Source organism: Pteropus alecto, unplaced genomic scaffold (assembly GCF_000325575.1).
Source record: "Pteropus alecto unplaced genomic scaffold, ASM32557v1 scaffold131, whole genome shotgun sequence".
NCBI lineage: Eukaryota > Metazoa > Chordata > Mammalia > Chiroptera > Pteropodidae > Pteropus > Pteropus alecto.
This window is the reverse complement of record NW_006434709.1, coordinates 13,403,886-13,424,745: the sequence shown is the minus strand read 5'-3', so window position 1 is coordinate 13,424,745 and position 20,860 is coordinate 13,403,886. Positions and strand designations below refer to the sequence as shown.

Sequence of the window (20,860 nt, the reverse complement as noted above, 5' to 3'; positions counted from 1 at the left end):
AATTGGTATCAGTCTAAGAATTTGCTTTCTAGATGCTCTCCATAAAAAAGGCAAACCTGACTTGTAGTCCGCATGGTTCAAAATTGGAAAATTCGAACAAATGACAGTCATCTGGAAGGGTAATTAGATGTGTGGGACATGAAGGCAGAACTAGGCCCAGAACCTTGAAGTCATCAGAGGTGGATTTTTGTTCAGTGTCAGCAAACACTTTGGAAGAGTGTGAGCTGTCCAGGAATAGAAATTGACTGCCCTGATCTGCGGTGAGCCTGCGGTCACTGGGATGTTCTAGCAAAGGCTGGGTGATGGAGAATTCTTCACTGAAGCTCCCACCCCAGGTGGTGGATGGAGAAGAGGCAAAGCGAGCATGTGGAAGCAGGTGGCTTCAGGAGGGGCAACTCAGTCGTTAAAAGCAAAACACCTCTCAGCTCAACATGTTTTAATACCAATGCCAGTGAAGGCACTTTCCCAAGTTGTTCTGACAGTGGTTTTTAAAGAAAATTATTTTAAATTGTGGCAAAATATAGGTACCATAACTTTTGCCATTTTAATCATGTATAAGTATACAATTCCATTGTATCTAGTGCATTCACACTGTTGCGCAGCCATCACCACCATCCACTAGCAGAACTTTTTTCATCTTGCAGAACTGAAACTGTACCCATTAAACACTCACTCCTCTTCCCACTAACTTCCCACCAACCACCATCTGCTCTCTCCATGAATCTGAGTATGCTAGTTACTTCATAAAAGTGGGACGATGTACTATTTATCTTTTTTCTAATAGTGTTTTGATTACAACAGGGAAAAATCTTAGTGGGAACCAAAGATGGAGAAATTATTGAAGTTGGTGAAAAAAATGCTGCTTCCAACATCCTGATTGATGGACACATGGAAGGGGAGATTTGGGGCTTGGCCACACACCCCTCCAAGGACATCTTCATCTCTGCCAGCAACGACGGCACAGCTCGCATCTGGGACCTGGCTGACAAGGTGAGGGGCTGACTCTGCCCAGGCTCTGATGCCCACACATGGGGCTCACAGAGTGGTGAGGAGAGGTCAGGCCAGAGGTGGGGGATGGGGCTAGATAAGAGATCAGCTGCAGGTCAGCAATTCAGTTAGAAAGTGAGATAAAAGGAGTCCCATTCACACACACCCAGTCTATATATCCGTTAGCCATATATCCATCTGTGAGTATCTATAGCAGGAATACTCTAATTGAGAATGATTATTCTCATGTCATGAAAGATCCCACAAAACCTAAAAAATAAAGAGAGAAGTCATGTCTTCTCTGGATAGGAAGACTAAAAATGATTTAAAATGTCAAATGTTCCCCAAATTTCCCAAAAGGTTTCTCTTAAGGTTCAGAAAAACAATGTAAAAATTCAAAAAGTAATTTAAAAAAATTCATCTGGAGTAAAAATCTAAAATAGTAAGGAATGATCTGGGGAAAATAAGATTGTTACCAAGCCTTATCTAATATTAAAACAAGTATTTAAGTTTCTAATAATTAAAATACTTGGCTTCATTACAGAATGGCTAGTGAACATTTCAGTCATATCTTCAGTGTATAGATCAAAGAACAGACATGCAAAAGACTGGTTATTATTCTCAAGATAGTTTATAGTTATGTTTATTATTAACAGCTATCATTTATTGAATTCCTACTACATATCAGATGCTTCATGTACATTTCACTAATGCTTACAACTACCTTGCAAGACCAATATTAATATCATTTTTTTTTCAAATGGGAGAATGGAGAAGTAACTTACCCAGACACACCCAGCCAGTAAGAGGCAGGATTCAGGATTTAAACTAACAGATGCTGAAGCTCAAACTCCTTCCCCTGAACAACAGGTCAGCAATCTATGGCTGGCGGGTCAAGGCCAGCCTGCTACCTGTTTCTACAAATTAAGGCGTGCTGTTTCATTTATGTAGTGTTTGTGGCTGCTTATGTGCTATAATGGCAGAGTCGAGTGGTAGCAAGACACCATATGGACCCCCAGGCCTAAAATATTTACTTCCAAACTGTTTATAGAAAAAAGTTAGCCAACGCTTGCCCTAAAACATGGAGTTTCTCAAGCTGCTCTAATCAAAGCCTACTTTAGCTACTTAGGAGCAGAAACTGTAAGAAGTGGCATGGGGGCCAACAGTGGCAGCGGAGGCAACCTGGTTGTTCTGGCCAGGGGCAGGAGACCGTGTGAGGCAGGCAAGGGCTCAGGTGATATTACTTGTTATCAATGTAGAAGCTGCTAAACAAGGTGAATCTGGGCCATGCGGCCAGGTGTGCAGCCTACAGCCCTGACGGAGAGATGGTGGCCATTGGCATGAAGAATGGAGAGTTTGTCATCTTGTTGGTGAACAGCCTGAAAGTTTGGGGGAAAAAAAGAGACCGGAAATCCGCTATCCAAGATATCAGGTACACAGCAGTGATCTGGGCAGGGAGAAAGGTGGACATCCTCCTTCCGAGTGGTTCCCATTCCAAAAGGGCCATGGCTGGAATTCAGCCATGAAGAATTTAGTTGTGAGAGGGTCCCTTTCAATGACCCGACTGTGAAAGGAGACCGTCTCACACATTCTCAGACATGCCTTTGCTGATTTCCACAAGAGTGTGGTGAAAACTTCTTGTAAAATGCCATTCTACAAAAGGCTGTATACATCTCTTTCCTTCCTTCCTGAGGATTTGATCCAGAGAAATTGTCGAATCCCTTAGACTGTAGACGCTAACCACATGTGAGTCTCGAAGTGAGATCTCATTGCCTTAAGCCTGGGAAGCCCATCCCAGAGCAGACCTCGTGCTTGACCAGCCTCAAACAGTCTTCCTCATGGACCATACTCTTGCATTGCTTTTTCTAGAATCAGCCCAGACAGCAGATTCTTAGCCATTGGTTCTTCTGAACACACAGTTGACTTCTATGACCTCACTCAGGGCACAAGCCTGAATCGCATTGGCTACTGCAAAGACATCCCAAGCTTTGTCATTCAGATGGATTTTTCTGCAGATGGCAAATACATCCAGGTACGCTTCGGCTTTACTGATGATCTGGGGCAACCAATAATAGTATAATAAGGGCTTAAATTGAGTGCTTACTATGTACCAGGCAAAGTGCTAATTTACTTACTCTTCACAGAAACCCTTTAAGTACTGTTACTTTTCCTGTGTCATAAATGAAGAAACAGAGACTTTAAGAATTTAAGAAAGGTGAAGAAATAGAATTTAAAATAGTTACTCTTCATTAAGAAAAGCAGGAAACACACACCCCAGTCATCTGTAACCTTCCTCTCACTACTTCCCCTTCCAAACTTCCCATCTTCTAGTTCTCTGGGGCTGCACCCAAGTCCGTGTCACTTCTTATACTTACTCATTTTAATCCCAAATCCTACTGGGCAGTGTGGCCCCTTCACACTTGGGGCCTGGACTCCAGACGGTGGGCCTGGAGCGAGAGTGCATCACTGGGTCCCAGGGGGACTGACACGGATGGGACAGAGAGGGTCCCCCTCTTGGGACTTACAGCTAAAGACAGAACAATTCCCCCAGCACTCTGAACAAGTGTTATGCCTTTGTGGCTGGCCTGGAGTTGGGTAGTCACTGTAAAAGGAGAGAAGACGCATCCATTCATCAAATATTTAATAAATCAGGCACTATGGTGACTTTTGCATGGACAAAATGGTCCTGGTCCCTACCCTCCTGGAGCTTGCCCTGTAATGGAGAAGACAAGCATTAAACCGATCATCACAAAGTATATATACAATTACAAATTGTGATTATGTGCTGAGAAGGAAAAGTACTGGCTGCTGCCGGAGCATTTAACAGTGCTGAATTTAGATTCACTTCCTCTGCACAAGTGGTGTTTAAGCTCAGGTCTGTAGGATGTGGAGGAGTTAGCCAACGAAGGGGTGGGAACATTGTTCCAGGCCATCTGTGGGAAAGCCTGAGGTGAGAAAGATCTCAGCTCATTCCATGAACAGCAGGAAAATCTGGGGAGGCCGGGGTAGAGGCACCAGTAGGGAGAGAGGGGGCTGGAGAGGTAGGCAGCAGCAATTTTCTGAAAAATGGTTGGTTTCCCCTAGAAGCTCCCCAGAGAAGCAAGAGTCGGTCCTAGATGCTTCGGAATCATTTGTATAAGCTGTTGTCCACGAGAAAACTAGTCTTACTTCTGCACCAAAAGACTTGGTTCTCTGAGAACAGGGATTCCCAAACTTGAGTGAGCATCAGAATCACCTGGAGGCTTTGTGAAAACAGATTGCCAGACCAGCTCCCCACCAACCCCTGTCTGATTTATAGGTCTGGGGTGGGGCCAAGCATGTGCATTTCTAACAAGTATCCAGATGATTCTGATGCTGCTGGTGAGAAACTACACTTAAACAGCCACTGTCTCAGGGTTTTGGAAAGTAATAAGCTGAACTTGGATTTGGTGAGAAGTCCCGGGGAAGCAGAGGCCGGGCCAGTGTTCTGGGAAATAGCACATGAGAAGGGGAGACCATGGGACTAGAAAGTAAGATGATGAACATGGTTTTTCTTCTACTATGCAGGTGTCAACAGGAGCCTACAAGCGCCAGGTACATGAGGTTCCCCTGGGGAAGCAGGTAACCGAAACCATGGTCATTGAGAAGATCACCTGGGCCTCCTGGACAAGGTGACTGGAGGAAGACACTTCTTGAGGAAAAGGTCCCAAGGGAGTCCTGGTCCTAGACTCAGCCCCTGTTTGTAGCTGGGATGTGAAGCAGCTCAGAGATAGAGCTGTCTTGTCTTTGGGGATTGAGATAGGTGGCTTCTTGCTACTAGTTTGGGCCACTGGCTTTGATCTGACCTGGGCTTTTGAAATGCAAAGTCTCTCTTTTTGTGTAATCCATCCTACTAGCCCCGAACCCCATCCAGCAAACAAAGGGAAACCATTTCCCAGCTCTTGGCCAAGCACCATGGGGTGCACTTTGAGGCCTCCAACCACCAGGGAAGAATAGGAGGGCTGGAACTGCCCATTAGCCGGCTAAGAAACAATGCCTTGCCAATTCAAGGGAAGAGGAGTCCGCACTCTTCTCTCAAACACACACACAGGACTGTAGGGAAGATGGAGAGTTAAAGGTAACTTTTCTTTTCGGGGTGAATTGACCAGGGCAGAAGAGAACAGTTGAGAACTGGGACAAGTGTACACAGGGAGAGGGGACAGATGCTTAGTGTCAAAAGCGCCTTATGGGTATGCTGAATTATGTAAAATACCCCTCTCTCCCTCATATCCCTGGGAGTTGATGCCTGACTGCAAAAAGCCTTCTTACACATCTCCTTCTATACCTCTTCCTGTTGGAACAGCATTCTGGGAGATGAAGTCATTGGCATCTGGCCGCGAAATGCAGACAAAGCTGATGTCAACTGCGCATGTGTGACCCATGCTGGCCTGAACATTGTCACAGGAGATGACTTTGGGCTTGTGAAGCTCTTTGACTTTCCATGCACAGAAAAATTTGTGAGTCTTCCTTGCAGTGACCTCGCTGCACCACCTCCAGGCTCCCTGTGCTTCTGCACTCTGGGACACAGTGGCCACGTCTCGATGGCCATTTAGAATCCAGAACAAAATGAATCTTGTTCCAGCCCTGTGGAGATGTGGCAACCCCTAACCTTCTCATCTCTCTCTGGAGGGATAGTCCTGGAAGCCAGGGGAAGGGAGGTTGGAGGGTGGACAAAATGGCCACAAGTGGGGCAAGAATGAGACAGGAAAGCAGTGAAAGGCTGGCTGACAGATATGCAGACCAAATGGGAATCTCATGAGTGAAGGAAGGTTCTGGGAAGAGGGATTTGAGTCCTGAGGGGGAAGTGGTCTGTCGTCGCTGGGAGTAGGACTTCTTAGCTGTCTCCATTCACTTTTGCTCACAGGCCAAACATAAGCGTTACTTTGGTCACTCAGCTCACGTGACGAACATCCGTTTCTCTCATGATGACAAGTATGTGGTTAGCGCTGGAGGAGACGACTGCAGGTACCAACCTCATTAATCTGGCGCCAGTTCCCCAGACCCGGACCTCACACCCTCCCCTTTCCCACCTCCTGTGTCCTGTGGGTCGGGGGATGGGGAGAGGCTGAGGGAATAGGAAATAGGAAATTCAGTGAGTCTTATGAGAACTTCACAAGTATAAGGTTATTTAGTCTGGTGACTCCCAACCCAAATCCTGATGGGCCTGTCTCCACTGCCCAGGGACTGGCGAGAAGCCTAGGGCATGTGACAGCTGCTCTGAGCTTTACTGAGCGGAGGAGCAGGTGGGGGAGAGGCCCAAGATGGCCAATTTCAGTAAGAATTCATGGTGTCATCATCACATATAATCAGGAGGTTAGAATAACATTGAACCATGGGTCTTTTAACTCTTAACTTTGAACTGATCACCAGAGTTCTTAAGATGGACGATTAATCCACAACCGAGAGGTTTCAAAATAATACTGAGCCTCAGTCACCCTGAGAAACAAGCAGGGCAAGTGTTACCCAATTTTACACATCAGATGAGGGGTGAAGCCATTAGGCCCAGTGCTACTTAGTAGCAGCAGGAGAACCTCAACCAGCTATTTGGACTCCGGAACCAGGGCTGCTTTTGACCTTAACCTCTGCTCAGTATAAAACACGCACATTGTTCCGTGAGGTGTGACTGGTCTTCCAGTGTTTGGGAAGCACCCCGACCAGCCTGCTCTAGAGCTGACATCAGTCTCTTCAGCATTTCTACGGCAGCTTTCTCCTCACCCTCCACCAAGGGCACTTCCCGTTTGGAGTGCGGAGGACCAGGACAGGGTCACTCCAAGTCATTCAGCTTCTCCACACCTAATGTAGTTGAAGGTCTTTAACATAAATATTGGTTTCTGTCCAGCTTAAGCAAAATTCTTGGGGTGGGGGATGAAGAAGTGCATGCACTCCAGATAATTTTTGGTGGTCTCATTGAGGCACCATAGAGAATTTACCAAGAAAACGGCCCCAAAGGATGCTGATGGCCTGCATGGGAGCACCCATTTCCAAGCTGCATTGCCAACTGCTGCTGGCACTTAGAGCCCTTGAGATAGTACTGACAGCAGCTCCCTGTGGAGTATAAACACTCATCCAAAGCAACACCGGCCAAATGGTGAACAAGCCATCAAATAAGAAACATAAGTGAACTGGCCACCCCAGTGCAGGAGATATGAGGTGACTTTTGAAGAGTAACCTTTAAAATGCAGGGCCCCTAGGCCTTTGTGGCCATGGGAGCTGTTGTGATCCCTGGCTCTGAGCTGAACACTAGAAAGGGCTCTCCTACTCGAGTGGAGTTGATAAAACCCTTTCAATAGTAACTGCCGAGAGAGAGAGTATAAAGTCAAACTGCCAAGTCCTCACATTCAGCGCAGACACCCAGCCTGCTGAAAAGAGCCAAACACAACAAAAGACAACAGACCTTTTAAAAAGACACTAGGTCTTTAATTGGTAGCAAAAATTGACATCAGTATGGTCAGTAGATCACCTGAACTTGACTCTGGAGCACTTGGCAAGATTGTTTTTTGTCACTTGACAAAAATATGTCCAGCCATGTAAAATGACTGTTCGCTCTGCTTTTTCAGTGTATTTGTGTGGCGGTGTCTGTAAATGGCAGAAGCCTCTTTGTTGCTGCTGCTGCTCCCAGCCAGCACCTGCGGAGGCAGTGACAGGGCATCTCCTCGCCACTGGCTGCTGGGGAACGCCCCCAACGCTGCAGGCTGCACAAGCGGGTGCTGAAGGGGTGAGACTGCTCCCAGACTCGGGGGTCTCCAAAACTGTGATGCCAAGAAGGAAGGTCAGTTCTGAAATGTTAAGACCATTTGCCTCTGTTCCCGAGACTAAAAACTATACGTACTAATGGCATTGACAAAATCCTGTCTGATAATGTAGCCCACTGACAAAATTTAAAGCCTCAGTTACCCTAACCGATATGTAGCTTTTAATTTGCATCAAAACTTTTACAAAAGATGTTTTGCTATTATGTTTCTATATACTTTAAAAATGTTCATTTTTACAAATAAGTCAATTGAACAAGACAGCTTAAGTCAGATGCAGCGAAGTACTAGAACTATTGACAGCCTCTGTTCTTCACGTTTAGCTTTCAAAACCAAATGAGCCATGTACAAACAAGTTGAGAAACTTAATTTTTTAACGTTTCATTTGCAGAGTTTTATATCCATTAAGTGCCTTTGAAAGTTTCCAGTTGTGTGGGCTGCGGTCTCACCTCCCACAAATTATCTTTCTACATATGGTGCTAAAACTTCAAAACTGAGGAAGGCTACAGGACTCTTAGCAGATTCCTGGTCTGTCAGCCATGTCATGTGTTTTATGTCAAGGCTTCCTTAATGAAAGACATCATTTACTTGCTTGGGAAATAGTGGCTATAGGAAGATGAGCAACGAAGATGAATTCAGGAGCAAAGGAACAGAATGGGTTTTCATTATGTTTAGTGCCAAACTCACAAAATCCAGAATAGAACTGAAATAAAAACAAACCTCTACTACAAAATATAAGCAAAAAAAAAAAAGCTCAACCTGGTCCAGGAGGATGAGCTAATTTATCTCGTTAAATCTAAGACGGCAGTAGATGAAATGACTTGAGGTTTACCGCTCCCGGAGTGGGGTTTGCTTGACACCATTAGTTTGCTTCTGGTGAACTATATAGGTCAAGTCTGGATAAAAAATATTCTCTGAAGAACAAACTAAGCCTGAGCAATATTTGAGAAATCAAGATTATAAAATAAAATCTCGCTTAGTGTTCCTCGGAGTTGGTTAGATAAGAGAATGTGACTTGGACAGTATTAACCAGAAGACGTCTCTAAACCACCTCAATCACACCTTATACTTGGCCAACCACTGACTACAGGAGGGGGCTGATGGCACACCTAAAGGTGAGGGGCCGGTGACTCTGAGCACATATATATATATACACCAATGAGTCCTGGTCGGTGAACTAAAATTCTGGATCTTGAGTTACTGGCTATTTGTAGATGTCAGCTTAGAGAAAAGGTGAAATGAAGCACTTTCAATTAAATAGATTAATATTTACCACAGAAGTGCTTCAGCATTCTAAATGGATCAAATCATTCATTAAGCTATTTTTATATGCCAATTTATTAATGCCTTACATTAATCCACTGATAGGTTGTTGAGCCCACAGTTAGAGTCCCTGTGCAGTCCTAATTGTTTTCCGTAACCATGTGACTGGTGATGCTGAGTGATAACCACGTCTGCCTATACTGTACCACTGACCTTTCATACTGATTCAGTCTTGCATTGAAATAACCAAGTGAAAGAACTGAACAATGATGACATGTACAACTATATTTAAAGAGCAATAGTGTCTGTGTCAAGAAAACGTCTTAAATCATATTAGTAAACATTTATATGGTATGATTTTATGTATGTTCATAGATCTTGCACTGTATTCTATGTTAAAATATTGGTGCATGAATTTATTTTCAATTATCAAAGTATAAAAATACAAAATTTAAAGACATTTTGGTTATGTGTCAAATTTAATGTTTTCAAAGCAAGCACAGCCACAGAGTTGAAAATCTTTTCTAAGAGTACAAGCTACCACTCACTGCTTGAGGCAGTCTACCCGCTTTGTGTGCATTTTTAACTTGAAGTTTCATGGAACAAAAATACCACACACACTTTAAGTCTATAAGCTTTATTGCTACTTCGCTTTTACAGTTCACAAGGCATTCCACAGATTTAGTTCAGTACAGCTTAAACCACAATTGTATAAATCTTCATAATTTCTTGCATAACAATGTTCGATATTTGCAAACAACATTTTTGGAAGCATTAGATTCAGAGTTTGTGACAAAATTAACTATGGTAAGTCTGTGCGATGAAATTTATATGTTGAATTCTATGTGCATGGCATCGTTTCACGATGAAAACAGAGGGCAGTGCTCCTAGAAATAGTTTTTCTGCTCATGTATTTGAAACTACACACATAACCAATGACTGAAATATCAAGCACTGTAGGGCAGCTGAAGGGTAAAGGTCTAAGCTTTGTGAAACACTATATATAGATATATATATATAATCTATATTTACTTATATTGGCAATTAACAGTAAAATTCACAATACACCTAGAACATACCAGAAAGGCAAGCTTTTTCACACCTGCTTTACTGGTATGATCTCGTCTAAACATTTCATTTCAGAAACTCTGCATCAATCTACACGGACCATACACAGTACACAAACTGTGAAAAAGGTTTTTTTTTTTTCAGTTCCACTTTCTCTGCAATTCCCAAAATACAGCAAGATTACTTGCAACAAAGTATAATATACAGCTTTCTCAGATCTTTGTTTATTCACCAGTGCCTCATATAGGAAAAACAAATATGATTACGGTTTAAATCCATACATAGCAGCTTACAATACTTAAGATAATGAACACATGGCAGTCAAGACAGGTAAATTTTCCTCAGACACTGCATTGCTCAAAATAAAGATCTGTGAAACTGCAATGTCAAGGTTTCAGTCTTCCCTGACCCTCCCCCCAATGTAATCAAATGAACATCCCCTTTAAAGATAAACTCCTACTGTTAATTATTTCTGGTTTTTTTCATTCAGCTTTGCGTTTCAATCCAGGGATTTTTGCTTGGATTCTACAAATGAAAAGGAGGGGGAAAGGTCAATGTAAATATTTTAAAATTTATGTATTTTCTCTTTCTTAAAATGCTGTCCTTCAAGAACTACTTAAATATTACTCAGCTTATACAAGAAATGAAATCCTATGTGTCAAACTACAATCTATAATTTTGCTACCTTGGCCTCATGTATTAGATTTAAAGCCTTAAATACACACAGTAAACGTAGAAATCAATTATCTGAATGTTAGAAAAAAATCTTTTGGCAATTCTTTTGCACTTTGGAGCTGACGGATTTGCTACTATGTTTGAAATATGAAAATACTGCACTGTCCTCAAAGTCCAGTGTACCTTAGTAGAACAAAAAACAGATTTTAAACACTTACTTAGCCATAGCATCTTTAACATTCTTATTTGCAAGTCCTAGGTAATGATCTATCTGCGCCTGAAAGAGGTATAAAAGATTAGAAAATTACCGTTGCTGAAGAAGCTGGTTATTACTATGCTCCAACAAATTAAGGCGTAAGCAACCACCACAGTTCTCATTTTTATAAGACTTGGGAAACTGGCACTGATACATTTGTAAATTCCACATAATAAAGTGAATTCTGTGTTCTGAAACCTACAGTTAGGAAATTACCTGATGCCGTTCATAAATAACAGGAACGCTGAAGAGTGAAATCAGAGCTGAAAAAGCAAATACACAACCTTTAAAACAGACAAGCATGATTTAAAGAACAAACACTAAAAAGCCATCAAACTGATGTTACCCAAGGGAGGCTGCGAAAACCATTCGGCTTCAATTCATGTCAAACAGACGTTATCCAATACAGGTGCCCCTGGTTAGGTAGATTTATGACTGTACCATCAGATAAGGCCACCCTTGATCTGATTTATCACTGCTAGCTGGAGCAGTCTTCAGGAACTAAAGTGGCATTTCCATAAATAGCATCAGCACTTTAAAGAGACCACAACCGCAAACATACATCCTATTTCTCCTATGAATAAGGATATTCTCCACTAAAAATCTCTTAAGTTCCTTGCACACAATCTTTTAAAGCAATTTTTCATTCCATTGCTTTTGTAGACTTACCCAAAATCAGTAGTGTCAGACCATTGAACAAGGCACCAACATAGGTAAATACCCACATCAACACTGCAAACTGTAAGAAAATAATGTTACCCTATTAAAAACAAAATGCAAGTAAAATTTCTTAAGCTTTCAAATAAAAACATTCCATCTAAATGCCAGCCTACTAGAGGTATATTCCTTGGAGACTTCATAAAGTAATACAGGTATTTCACTTGTAAGTCACCAGTCTCAACTGAGAATTTTAGAATCCTAATTAAAACAACAGATTTCGTTCGTTTTCTCTGGACTATACTACCAAGTAGTTGATTCTATTTGAGATCAGAAAACATGCCAAAGGTACACCTTACCCCTCCAGTTCTCAATATAGCATTTAGCTTTTAAATGGGAAGACTGAAAAGATATTATGAGAATTTGCTATTCAAACTGATTTTAAACTACGAATGAATTAAGTGCTTAAAGATCTACATGAGCTGAATAATTCAGATGTTAAAATCTCATATATCTGATTAAGTAACAATGGGACAGGGAGTACTTATTATCAAGGAGACTACGTTTCAAAAATATCACACACACACACACACACAAACCCAAAAATATCACTAGCGTTTTACTAAGGATCAGTCACTGCCTAAAGATACACATTTTAACAGCCATACTTAACCCCAAGAATGAGCTCCTTACACTTTATGCCTATTAATAAAACTGACCATTATTCTTTAGCCCTGTCTCCTTATTTAACAAACGTTAATAGAATTCTTATGTTAGTGCCAGGCACTTTTTTAAAGGCTTTACAAATATAAACTCATTTATTCCTCTTCACTTTATGAGGTAGGCACTATTATCATCACCAGAGCAGATGCCAACACTGAAGAGTGCAGAGGTTAATTAATAACTTGCCCTAGGTAAGATTTTTCACTGTCCCCGCCAGGGGCTAAGACTCACTAAACTCCTACTTCAGTAATCCTGGTCTCAAAAGCTGTTTTTTGTTGTTGTTGTTATTGTTGTTTATCATCAAATAAGGCAGTCTGGGAAAGTGGTTTCATTTTGAGAAGTCCTTTATTTCCTCTCCCTACTTGAGTTTATTCATGAATGGCTGGACAAGAGAATTTTGAGGTTTTCTTCCACTTCTAAAATTTATTGACATCATAGAGTACCAAAGACTCAATGACAATTCAAAGCAGTTCTTGAAGACTTTTAAACACAAAGTCAGTGTTTTTTATTAAATAGTGGATTTTATTAAATATTCATCATCAGCAATTCCTTTGCTACCAATTAAAAGCCTTCACGTGTCTGGCAATCACTCGGCCCCATGTAGCAGGTAACAAACATGTTATCACCACGACACCGCCATCTACAGTGAGTATTTAGGCATATATAACACGATAAATGAAGAGGGGTGGAGCTAGCGCTCCATCATCCAACGAAGGGAATGGTAAAGTAAGACAGTCAGATAATAAACATTTTAGGTTTTGTGGGCCACAAGGGCTCTGTCACATATTCTTTGAATATTATCTTTGAATATTCTTTGACTATCATTTTTTAAAAATGTAAAAACCATTCTTAGTTCCCAGGTTGAACAAAGCAGGCCACGGGCCAGACAGACAGTATAGTTTGCTGACCCCTGATCTAAAGCATATCTCTCCTCATATATTTGTCCATTCAACAAAATCTGATGGAATGCCTACTATGAGCTGGGTACTGAGCAATAATTATATGTTCAAACTCTAGTAAGCATATTTACTACAGGTAAGGAGGACACGTTGGATTCCTTTACCAACTGTCAGTTCTACAAAGAGCAACACTCTGGCTACCCCTACAACTGAATTTAACTCAGGTGCAAGTGAGCAAGTGTCAAGCATTCTTAACATCTGTCAACCGAAAAATAAAAAATTAAATGTTGTCCTGGTCTTAGCAACTGCTGTAGAACTACTTGTAAAGGTTTAAAGCATGATTCTAGTTAGCAAGCCTTTTCCCTCTCACATAGTTTTGCAGACTCCTATTGCAGAAGCTAAATATAACTTCTGCACTTGAGCAAGCTTACTACAGAGCAACAGAGCTTTTTTCATCTATCACCATCCACAAGTCTAAAGGAAAAAGAGTCCACCTGCCACATCTTAGAAGAAACCGCTTTATCAATAAAGATACCTTACCATGACAGAATTCAAATACTCACACACACAGGCAAAAAATAAGTCCTAATTTGGTCATTAAGTCACTAACAAGGTCGCATTCCAAATCCACAAGGAGAGAAGCCTAAGACTTCACACCTAAGCTATCTAAGGGGCTCAAGTGTCACTGTATTTGCCTCTTGGAAGACACTCTTCCTAAAAGCCAGGCTCTCTAGAGGCAAACGCAGGGTCAGAGAGAGGCCTCAAAATGTCTGTGGGGCCATAGAGATGACATAAACACATGAGGAAGCCTGGGTGAAGACTGAGGCAAACATATGCAATCTCCCTCAAGGAGGCACCCATAACCCAGCTCCAGACTGTTGCCATGTAAGTATTACGGGCCAATGTTGCCAAATTTTCCCATTTTAAGAGAAACCCCAGAAATTGACATTTTTACATGCTGTCATAGAATTTTTAAATGTTGCAGCTAAGTTTGGAGAAAAATTAACACTTCAGATGCCCAAAACAAAAATACTGAATTAGGGTTTCTAGAGAATACACCAAAGGAAGAAAAAGGAGTGGTAATAACTAGCATCTAGCAATTGCACAATTATTCTAACTTATACAGTAACAACAGCAACTATCAAAAAAGTTCCCAATGAGTAACACAGGATCGTTGAACAGTTCAAAAAAGCCCGGAAGTACTGTTATTAACCCTAAAGAAGAAACCAAGATCCAGAAAGATTAAGCAAGTGGCCAGACCAGAAGTCACAGTGATCTCAAGTTTATCTGATTCCAGAATCTATCTGCTGTGCTATATCACAACAGAATCATTTAGAGTAACCATTAATGGGAATTGAACAAAAATGTGCACGCTATCATAAAGAAGCAGAAAAAGGTCAAAAAACACTTAAAAAAACAAAAAGGCAGCTTTCATTCTGGATCTACAAATTCTATGCTATTCCATGGCAAATACTTTGCAAACCTTACAGCCGACGCAAATTTACTCTGGAAGTCGAAGGTCATCTCTCTGAGACTTGAGGAAAGAGGGCCAAAGTACAATGAAGGTCTAATACATACTGAAAGAGGGAAGGGGCCACGTCTTGTTTGTCTTTTGTCCAGGGGAATAGGGAATTCAATTTAACTGCAGATTTTTATTAGAAAATGTCTCAATGGAGGTAGAGGACTTTCTTTTTTCTTTTTTTTAATGGGGAGCTTAGGGGAGGGTGCTTAACAGAATTTCAAATATTACTTTGGCAATTCTGACATTTTCAAACTTTCCCTGCATTTTTAAACACTGAAAAGTATTTGTCCTTTTTTGACCTCTTCAGAGCTTCAGCCTCATTCATTAATATCACTTGGACTATCTATCTCTGTTTTCCTTAGCCCATTTCTCTTCTAATTTTTCTGTGAGCCAAAGAAACCAGAAAGGAAACTGTCAAAGTGTGTGGTTAATAACCTCATAAGCGCCAGCGGGCTAGATTTTAATGTTCTTTTGGGTCATCTATTTCTGGAGTTCGGGCCTCCTTTTGCTCACTTTCAGATTTAAGATTGTATTCTAGAACATTATGGTTACCTGATCAGGCAACCATAGGTAGAAATCTTACAATTTTAACATATTTTCACTTCAAGTCACAGAACTACTATCATACAGAATTTAGTCATGTAACAGAAGAAAATGAACATTTGCCTAAAACATCTGGTCCTAGTGTCTAGTGAACAAAATTAGACTTCTTGAGATTTAAGTTTCAAAAGGTAGGAGGAACCTTCTAATAAAGCTCAGAGCCTTACTCCAGAAGCCCCAAAGCTGAGCCCAGCAGGGACTGTCATATGCTTTTCTTTTATAATAGGGAGGGGAGCGGGAATGGGGAGAAACTATAGCCCAGATTTGACAGCTTAATGCCACAAATTTTTAAAAAAGTGATTCTCCAGGCAGTAGCCCCAGAAAAATTAAATCACAATTTCAGGGGATGGGCTCCCTTCCTTTCCTCATTCCCAGGTATCAGTAAATTTCATAGCTCTCCAGGTGGTTGCAATGTACAAGTAAGACAGAGAACCACTGTTTCAAAACAAAAGCCCCTATCAAAGATCCCTTGCACAGAAGGTCAATCACAGAAATGGAATTAACCTTTAATTTAAATTTGTTCAACTATTTTATACTAGTTTTCCAGTGGTAATGGGTGTTCTTTAAATAAGTCTGACAAATATTAGGTTTAAGTTATCCAGCCTCTTTCCGACTTCTCAGGTACTAATGAACTAATACATTGGACTCTCCAAGAAAAGGATACATAACACAGCGTTTGCAACCTAACTTTACTAGAGAACATATCTCCTTTACTTCCCCTTTCATTCATTTTCCTCCTCCAACTTTATGTCTGGCACTCAATCAAACAAATCCCCACTTTACAAATTATAACCTTTAAAACAAAGCCTGAGGACTGGTCAAAACATTTGGTTGTGGTGAAATTTTATACTCTTTGAAATAATATCTACTAAATGGAAGTAGGAATATTTTGTCAGTGATTCTGCCCGTAACATTTTAGACTAGAATTAATCTTTTGAGAAATGGTTTAGTTGCTCAATCTATGGGCACTAGAAATCTTTTCTAGTATTTAGATGTAGTTAAATGCAAAGAAGCAAAAACAAAACAAAACAAAAACCCTAAAATAATTACATGGAATTTAAAAGGAGAAATCTGTAGAACACATTTTATGTTACTTGTCCAAGTCAACCACCAGGAGACCTAGACCGGGCACAAAGATAATTAGCATCTGTAATCGGGTCTTTTTCATAAGGAGTTTGGAGTTTGGTTATTTCTTTGATCACATTTAAAAGAACAGGCTCCTCCCTCACACTGCCCCCCAAAAGGTAAATAAGCAAGAAGAGAAAGTTTCATGTGCTAACAATAGTGACTTTAAAATTTTCAATTTCTCAGGAAGACGCTTTCAAATAGAAGTAGTAGAAATTGTGACCCAGAATCTAGAAATGGAGAGTTATAGAGAAACATCTTAAATTTTTGTTAAAAAGCTATTATTGTAAATAAGCCAGAGAATGATATAGTCTGCTTTCTAAATGAAAACTTTGAGACTAATTCCCACTGTATTTTCTTGAAATTAAGGTAGTTTCCATTTTTCTAGCTACGAATTACATAAAATCAAATTCCAATCAAAAGCTGCTTCTGATAAAATTTTAAAAACTCAAGTGTTCCACGAATTCATCTGGCAACTGGAGAGATTGGGGTTATATATTAGCAAACTTTCTGGATTTAAAATCTGAATATGAGGAAATAAAATAAATCAGTCTAACTTGGCAAACTGATTTTTCCTTTACATTGAAAAAGTTTAAAAAAAAAATTTAGAAAACCATTTTTTTGCTTGTTTTAGGGAAAAAGAACATAATAGGACTCTCCTACTAGTTGCTGTGGCTAAAAGGCAAAAACTAGAGTCAGAAGAAAAATCATTTTCTTTTTAAAAATGCTCTATATAAACAAAACCTGTGAGGGAGGAAGAGTGGCAAATGCTCACGGAACTCTCTCTAGAAAGGGAATACTGTTAAGTCACTTTTATAAAGAGCCAAGAGTGTTAAGTTTTTTATCAGTTTTTCTCAATAAGAGATATGTAAAACAAGTATCCTATGATCTATAGTGACCTTAATCTGTGGAAATGAACAGATGGAATCTGTACTACTCACAGAACGACAGTAAGAAGAGGTTTAACTAAATCCCCCCGTGGGGCAGAACCGCAAGGTTTATCAAGGAAGACCCTTTATATATTATAGAAGTGTGCATCTGAATTACCAAGCACTTCGTACCATCACTTTTGTATCCAGAGAAAAAGAGAGAAAAAGAAGACATCCCCTGCCTTATTCTTTTGCCTCAACAGGTCTGGAGACCTAAAAGCAAAGTTCATTCTTTGTGCATGTTATATTTATTTGGAGCCCTGAAGGAATCGCCTTCTGGGCAGTCTCCAAGCAGCCTTCCTTGAGCTCTGGACTTTCCAAAAACATACTACTCAGGAAAAACATTCACATAAATCTTTTTCTTTTAAAAAGTACTGTTAATCCTTAAGGAGAAACAGTAAACCATAATTTTAATGCAAGCTTTTCCCCTCCCCCAATATTAAGAAACAAAGAACGTTTTAAAAATATAAGAAAACTTCCTAAAAATAAAAGTGTTCCAGAAAGTAAATCTATCTCATTATGTGCCACTTTCTGTTACTTTCAAATTGCAAAATCACTCAAGGTAAGAATTTTTCAAATTCAGTTTCTCTCATTTATGCTAACTGATCGTGAATAACATACGTACATTAAAAAAAAAAAAACAAAAAAAAACCCGTAATTTTCAAAAGGAATTAAAAAATGAGATATAACAGCAAAAAAATTCTTTATCTCATAAAAGTAATTTATTCATAAAATTTCATCATATCCTACTTTCAAACATCTGTGCAAAACAGATTTAAAAGGTTTTTAAAGTAATCAGGCTTCCTCTAACATTTTCTCTTTTCTAGCACCTTGCAAATATTTCCATACCTACATCACTGGTTACACAAAGGACTGTGTATAAATGACAATAAATTCTGAAAGAACAAATAAGTTTTCTTTTTATTAAAGTGGGAACTTAGAACTCAAACTTGTAAAAACTGGAACATAATGACTCATTCCCAGATCATTTGTTTTATTTTTAAACAGATTTCTTTCAAGAATGTCTCTTCTCTCAAGAAAAAATGTGAAATTATAGGCATAACAGCTGCCTTCACAGCTATACTGTGCAAACATGAAGGATGACTTTTGGTTTATATCTGTCGCAATTTTTAGTACGTCTACAAAAACAATGCTTCTCTACCATCAAAGTTCATGATGCCTTTACTTGAACTCATCCCCTAATACCAATTTCTGGCTGCTAAATTCAGATATTGCCATTTGCTATTTGAAGCTCTGAATCGCTATTTGTTTCCTCTCAATCAATTTCCACCCACAAACCCTTCATCTTAAACTGCACTGGTACTGTCTCCTCAATAATTTTTCATACGTTTTATCTAAACCGTCAAGCTATCTACAGCAATTATCACTTCAATGAAAAGGAACTGGTTTCTTCTAGGACCCATATATACAAGACTCTATTTCATTTACTCCAAATTATTTTTGTTTCCTTCTGAAACTAGTTAATCAAATATCCCAAATAACATAACCATGACCTTTTTATTTACAGACTTGACATCAAAGCACAGAATAAGTCACTAAATGCAAGCATTCTAAACAAAAGAGGTAAGCAAAGAAAATGGAATTATTTATCATTAATGTCATTAGTAATTAACTGGATTCCAAGTCTTAAAGAAACTGTGAGAAGAAACACAGCTAAGAATAAAGCCCATCTACTGGCTTATTAAGGCTAAGATGTTTGTTAAAAGCATTTTGGGCATTTAAACCTATTCTGACCAGTTCAGAAATTGTTTTACTGAGTCCAAATGCCTAATCATCCTATTGTTATGCTATCCTTGGCTTGCACGATAAATTGCAAACCAGCGCATTACTCTTGGAAAAGAAAAAATTATAATAATTACTACCACAGTACCATACTACAAAGGCTTAGATTGGAAATGAGTCTATCTTAAGCAGAGTCACAGGCAATAACACGCAAAACACAAATAGTAGGTTCTACATAAAGGAAAAGCACTAAAGTCTCAAAGTCCCAGTGCTTGGGGCTCAAGTTACATGACTATTTAGTGGTCTGAGTCAGTCTGAACTTAGAGTTTATTTGCAAGGTGAGACTCTAACAGCTGCTATGTAGTAAGGTCCAAATCTAAAGAAAAACTCCAACGGTTACTAACTGAAGATTAGTTGAGGTGTTTCGGAATATTTAAGCTTTTCCAGAATAAACATGCCAAGATATGAAATAGCTTATGTGTATATATGATTCAAAGATGAGGTAAGAAATTAAGTGCTAGACTCTAAAATAAAGTCTAGTATTAAATTTACTAATATTCTTATTATCAAAAATTCCCTTTAATTTTCTCAATTTTTATGATTTCCATAAGTATGAATTTATAAGTTATTTTCCTATAAAAAGGAAAAGTATTTTCCTCCATCTTAAATATATGATTGGATTCTGAATTTTGAAACCCAGGTTTACTGTAATATGATTTAATTACATCCTTATCATTCACTTTAATATACTAAAATAGAATTAGACACTCCTAGCTCTTTTGATATTAAATTCTGGGTTTGTCAAAAATGAAAAGCAAATACACTTACCTTCAGAGAATCAACTAAATCGTCAACTAAGAAGAGGCGCCTGAGTTCTTTTATCGTGCAGTTCACATGACCAAGAGCAGAATTACTGTATTTCTGAACCAATTCCTCAGATATAGCAACTTCAGATTCCAAATATGCCCTAGAAACCGAAATACATCATAACTGTCACTGATTGAAGTGATTTTTCCTGGATGCCTGTCATTCAGCAATTATATACCTATAAAGGACATTAATAAAATATTCTACTATAAAAGGCTTCTGTTTCCAAATTAAGCAAAATGTAAAAGTTCACCAAGCAAAGGATATTTCATGATGTGTGCTGTCAGCTGACGAGCAAAGGAAAAAAGGATATGCTTTCAAGCCAGACAGATCTGAGCTTGAATCTTAAGCTACTTATTTGGCTGTTTAACTTTGGAAAAGTTAGTCTTCTCTCTAACCTTCAATTTCCTCATTTATAGAATGAAGATCATAAGGATTCAATGAATAAAATGCTTAACAAATCAGACACAAAAATACACAATAAATGGCAATCGTTATTATGGATTTGTTTTTTCTTCAAGGTGACATTATGTTGGCTCATCGAGTTTTCCTAACAAAGATCCTATTTATTTCCAAATACTACGCTCTCTCAGCCTAATCCTTAAGGGAAACTGCCCAATAGGTCAAGTCCCAGATTATGAAACGGCTGTCAAAACAACAGTGGCAATCCCAGTAAAACGTAATAGTTGCTGTCCTTTTAGATGCCCAATCTATAATGAGATAGCTGGAATTGTTAAATTTAAGAAGACAACTCTAATAGGGGGGCGGGGGGAGTCAAG

The 20,860-nt window shown here is 39.4% G+C and overlaps 2 protein-coding genes across 7 annotated transcripts in view; one reads left to right on the top strand and one right to left on the bottom strand.

Moving 5' to 3' along the window:
* Window positions 1–20,036, top strand: part of EML6 (echinoderm microtubule associated protein like 6) — a 267,350-nt gene extending 247,314 nt beyond the window's left edge. For 5 of the 6 annotated variants that reach the window (XM_025045093.1, XM_015587547.2, XM_025045095.1 and 2 more), the window contains 7 exons: window positions 802–990; window positions 2,247–2,419; window positions 2,857–3,019; window positions 4,534–4,637; window positions 5,309–5,462; window positions 5,870–5,970; window positions 7,563–9,477. In XM_025045093.1, coding sequence (XP_024900861.1) covers window positions 802–990; window positions 2,247–2,419; window positions 2,857–3,019; window positions 4,534–4,637; window positions 5,309–5,462; window positions 5,870–5,970; window positions 7,563–7,587 — 909 coding nt within the window. In that variant the 3' untranslated portion in view covers window positions 7,588–9,477. Of the gene's footprint in view, window positions 1–801; window positions 991–2,246; window positions 2,420–2,856; window positions 3,020–4,533; window positions 4,638–5,308; window positions 5,463–5,869; window positions 5,971–7,562; window positions 9,478–18,999 lie in introns of those variants that run through there. The other variant, XR_003045624.1, reaches the window with a different exon arrangement.
* The window catches only part of RTN4 (reticulon 4), a 66,213-nt gene continuing 54,991 nt past the window's right edge, over window positions 9,639–20,860 (bottom strand). Inside the window, exons 5-9 of the mRNA XM_025045097.1 lie at window positions 20,043–20,181; window positions 11,686–11,755; window positions 11,233–11,279; window positions 10,979–11,037; window positions 9,639–10,610 (exon numbers count right to left, since the gene is read on the bottom strand). Of these exons, the coding sequence (XP_024900865.1) occupies window positions 10,568–10,610; window positions 10,979–11,037; window positions 11,233–11,279; window positions 11,686–11,755; window positions 20,043–20,181 (358 nt within the window). The 3' untranslated portion in view covers window positions 9,639–10,567. The remainder of the gene's footprint in view (window positions 10,611–10,978; window positions 11,038–11,232; window positions 11,280–11,685; window positions 11,756–20,042; window positions 20,182–20,860) is intronic.